Source organism: Poecilia formosa, unplaced genomic scaffold (genome assembly GCF_000485575.1).
Source record: "Poecilia formosa unplaced genomic scaffold, Poecilia_formosa-5.1.2 Scaffold178, whole genome shotgun sequence".
Taxonomy (NCBI): Eukaryota; Metazoa; Chordata; class Actinopteri; order Cyprinodontiformes; family Poeciliidae; genus Poecilia; species Poecilia formosa.
Window position 1 is genome coordinate 635,413 of NW_006800117.1, and position 3,888 is coordinate 639,300.

The 3,888-nt window shown below is 36.1% G+C and overlaps 1 protein-coding gene across 1 annotated transcript in view; it reads right to left on the reverse strand.

Annotated features, from left to right (window-relative positions):
* Positions 1-907: 907 nt before the first annotated feature.
* The window catches only part of rnf144aa (ring finger protein 144aa), a 28,330-nt gene continuing 25,349 nt past the window's right edge, over positions 908-3,888 (reverse strand). Inside the window, exon 8 of the mRNA XM_007565533.2 lies at positions 908-3,236. Within this exon, the coding sequence (XP_007565595.1) occupies positions 3,105-3,236 (132 nt within the window). The 3' untranslated portion in view covers positions 908-3,104. The remainder of the gene's footprint in view (positions 3,237-3,888) is intronic.

A 3,888-nucleotide genomic window follows, 5' to 3' on the forward strand; every position in this document is an offset into this window, starting at 1 on the left:
ATTATGCATGTTGATTTTGAAAAACATTACAATTTGAGCACTTTTGTTAAATCAGTTAAGATTACGTAAGTTGTTCTTAAATTGATGGAAACTCAACATTATATATGGCTGATTAGCTCAGCTGGTCAGAGCGTGGTGCTGGTACCACTGAGGTCTTGGGTTCAGTCCCCATACTTATTTGGCGTTATTCAAGAAATCTGCAGTGGCACATAGTTGAATGTGAGCATAATGATGAAATAATGCAGCATTCTTTAATATTTACACATCAGGCTTCTTCAACGCTAAATGGTAATATCGCTAACTCCTGTAAGTGTGCAGGGTTTCAAAAACAAAGATGGCTGAATGCATGTTGATGTCTCACCTGCTTAAAGAGACTTTTATGGGGTCAGAAAACGTTTTATTTAGGAACCTTTTTCCTTTTTTTACACAATGACAACACACTGATGACATCATAGAATCAACTTACAGTAAAGGGCTTGTCAACGAAGCCTTAGCAACACATGCTCCCTGGGCTGATTAGCATCAGAGGATATTTACCTTCAATGCACCGGGAGGGCTGCCTGATTTAGGCCTTTTAAGGCTTTCACTTTCCATTTGGCTAAACTTTCAACTTAGGCCTAAAATCTTTCCACAATAACGTGGATACAAAGTCCTCTGAGCCGATAAGTTGCTGCTAAACTTAAAGGGGAGCGCCACTCAGTTTCAGGTGATGAGAGTAGGGGCGTAGCCATAAGGTGGCTGGGGGGGGACCGGCTACCCTCATATTCTACATAGACTCCATGTCAGTAGCAAGGGTGAATCATATTAACCACATTATTCATGATTAATTATTATCAACTAATTTTAAGCGTTTGTTAGCTGGAGCATAAAAAAGGCATTTGCTGAAAGAATAAAACAGAACAGTGATTGAACCAAATGCACCTGCTGCATTTAATATATTTTTAAAAATTTTATTTTGCAAAAATGTGTCATTCCCATTAATTAACAAGAAATTATAGCTAAGTGGCTAATTTCCATCTCTAGTCCCATTATCAGTTTGATGTATATGATGTTAAACAATTATAATATGGAAAATCAGCTTCAGCCAACTACACAAAAAATATATATACATAAAGGAGCAAAGAGGGAAATTAAACAGTTATTTGCAATTTGTAGTCAGTAATTTTGACTTTAAGTTGAACAGTTAGCTTAACGGGGCTAAAAACAGAGTTTTATACAGTTAAGCTACGCTAAGCTAAAACAGGCTAATCGTGTGGTTAGCCACTGTAGCCAACAAATCTATGCTAAGCAGATCTATATGTTTTGTTTGGGTAAATAAATAGTTTGAATATTCAAGTTTTGCCCCATTGTCCATGAAATTTCAATTTTACAGTTTGTGCTCCTGCCTGGCCCCCCCAAGAAAAAAAATCTAGACACGCCCCTGCAAGACAGCTGGGGGTAAATTTTATTTTAACCACAAGAAAAAAATATATATATATTTATTAGATTTGAGTGGCAATCCTCTTTAATACATCTGCCTAACAACTGGAAAAAAGACTGTAATATACAAGACACACGACTCTCAGCACGGTTCTATTAAAAGCGCAAGATTATAAAACATTGACATCATCGAGAGGTCGTGCTGTACAGAGAGCTGACATGCGTGGCGCAGCTCTCCTCTGCTACCGGCTGAATCTGTGGAGCTACATCGAGTGAGGCGGTAAGGCAGGGGTGTCCAAAGCGCGGCCCGGGGGCCATTCACAGCCCTTGAAATGATTTTCAGTGGCCCTTTCAAGAGTAACCTGAATTTGGTTTGCTAGTTCAGGCGGTGGATACGGATTTAAAAACTATTTTAGAGTGAAATCTTAAAATGTAAATGTATTAAAAGATTTTTGCTTTTAATTTATTTACTATTAACTGGGGTTAAAAACGTCTTTATTACTGTGTAATAAACTCTTCAAAATGAAGCAAGAGCCATAAAATCTTCTTGTTGCTAAAAAGATTGGGCCTCTCGCAATAAATAAATTCATAGCAACAAACTCAATAATTTCCATTTGCATTATTTATCATTTTTTCATTCTTTTTTTCTACTAAAAACTGGATGAAAAAAGTGTTTAGACACAACTAGCCCTTTTTCTAAAGGATAATTTTATCTGTTGTTTGTATTTATTTTTCTTATTTATTTTTGGATTCTTTTTTTAATATTCCAGTGATAAAGATGAATTAGAATTTAAAGTTTATTCATATTAGAGAAAGCACTGCCTTGTTTTTGATACTTGAAAATGGTCTCAAAGCAACAATATTATCATTTATTTGATAATTTCTCAGACAATTTATCGCCCAGCAAAATCTAATAATATTTAATAAAGTATTTTAGAATTTGAATAAATATAATCCTTGATTACAGGTGATAATTTTAACTGAAGTTTCTTTTATTTTAGAATAAAAATTGCTCCTTTAGATAGGTAAACAATTATTCATTAACATCATAATTATCGTTTATCGTGATAAATTCTGGGAAATTTTTTTTACCTCGAAAACAACAAAAGATTTTAGAAAAATATCAACTTGAAAAATTTACAATGTTTTTTTTTTTATCTTTCAAACCTGCAAAACCGTTTTATGTTTTTAATATACAGTAATTTAAAACTCTGACTGCTATCATCATGATATTTTATCAACATAAAATATTTTTTGCAATAATAATGAAATACAAAAATACTAAAAAGTATTTCCAACGTGCCGTTTCTGGCCCCCCTGCCGACCGTTTGGACACCGCTGCAGTGAGGGAAAGCTTTAGTGTTTACAGAGCAAAAAGGTAAAAGTCCTTCTACGGGCGGCGAAGGCGTCCGTTCAGCAGACCAGGAAGTGTTCGCATCCGCCCAAAATAATTACACCAAAAAAAAAAAAGAAGAGCAGACGTTCTTCACATTCCCAAACCGTCCAAAGTTTTCCCAACGTCTCAGCGGAGGAACAGCGTCTTTTCTGTCCTCCTCATGCAGAGCGGCGGCTGCTTCAGGCCAGCTTGGAAAAATGAAGCTCTCTCAAAGCTGGTGGGAGGAAAACAGAATGGAAAAGTGGTGAAACTCGACAGGAAGAGGATGCGACGCGTCGCTGCGGGGCGTTTAGGTCGGCAGCGGGTCGTCGTCGCCTTTGCTGCATTTGCACTTGCAGCAGAGGACGATGGGCGTGGCCAGCAGGAGGAAGGGCGAGGCGACCAGCAGGAGCAGGCCGAACCCGGCGAAGATCCCCACAACCTGGCAGGGAAACAAACGTTTTAAAAGCGGCACTGAAACATACATTTAAAATGTCTGTAGAAAGTGTCTGTTTATCAAGAATTAGACTCAAAAGGTGATTTTTTTTAGAATAAAGTCCGTTAGTAAAATAAAGATGCACTATTACCAGATAAAGCCGTTTCTAATGAGTAAAGCTTCGTTATTCAGATCTGTTGTGATTTGCCCGTCTAGTTTCAGATTCTTTCTTCTAAAATAAATTGTTGTTCAAACATTTCAAAGTTCTGCTGCTGATAATCTGATGCTGATGCGTTAAAAAGTTACGTTTGTTTTTTTTTAAGTATAACTTCACAGGACGCTCAACAAGTTTTTACATTTTTGTGTAGGACAAAAATGACTTTTCTCGCATTGTTGCGTCTTATTTAATTAATTCTCATAATATTCCGACTTCATTCTCGTAAATGAACGTTTTATCTTATAAATGTTCCTCACAGGATTAAGATTTGTTAATCTGTTTAATTCTGTTCAGAAAATTATCTTGGATCCGTGGTTTACAATCTTTACAATTTAGAGTCATTTTTATTCTAATATAAACCAAATAAAACTTGTTTAGAGCTGCAAATTAGGGCTGTTGTAAACGAATATTTTAGTAATCGAGTAATCTATCGATTATTCT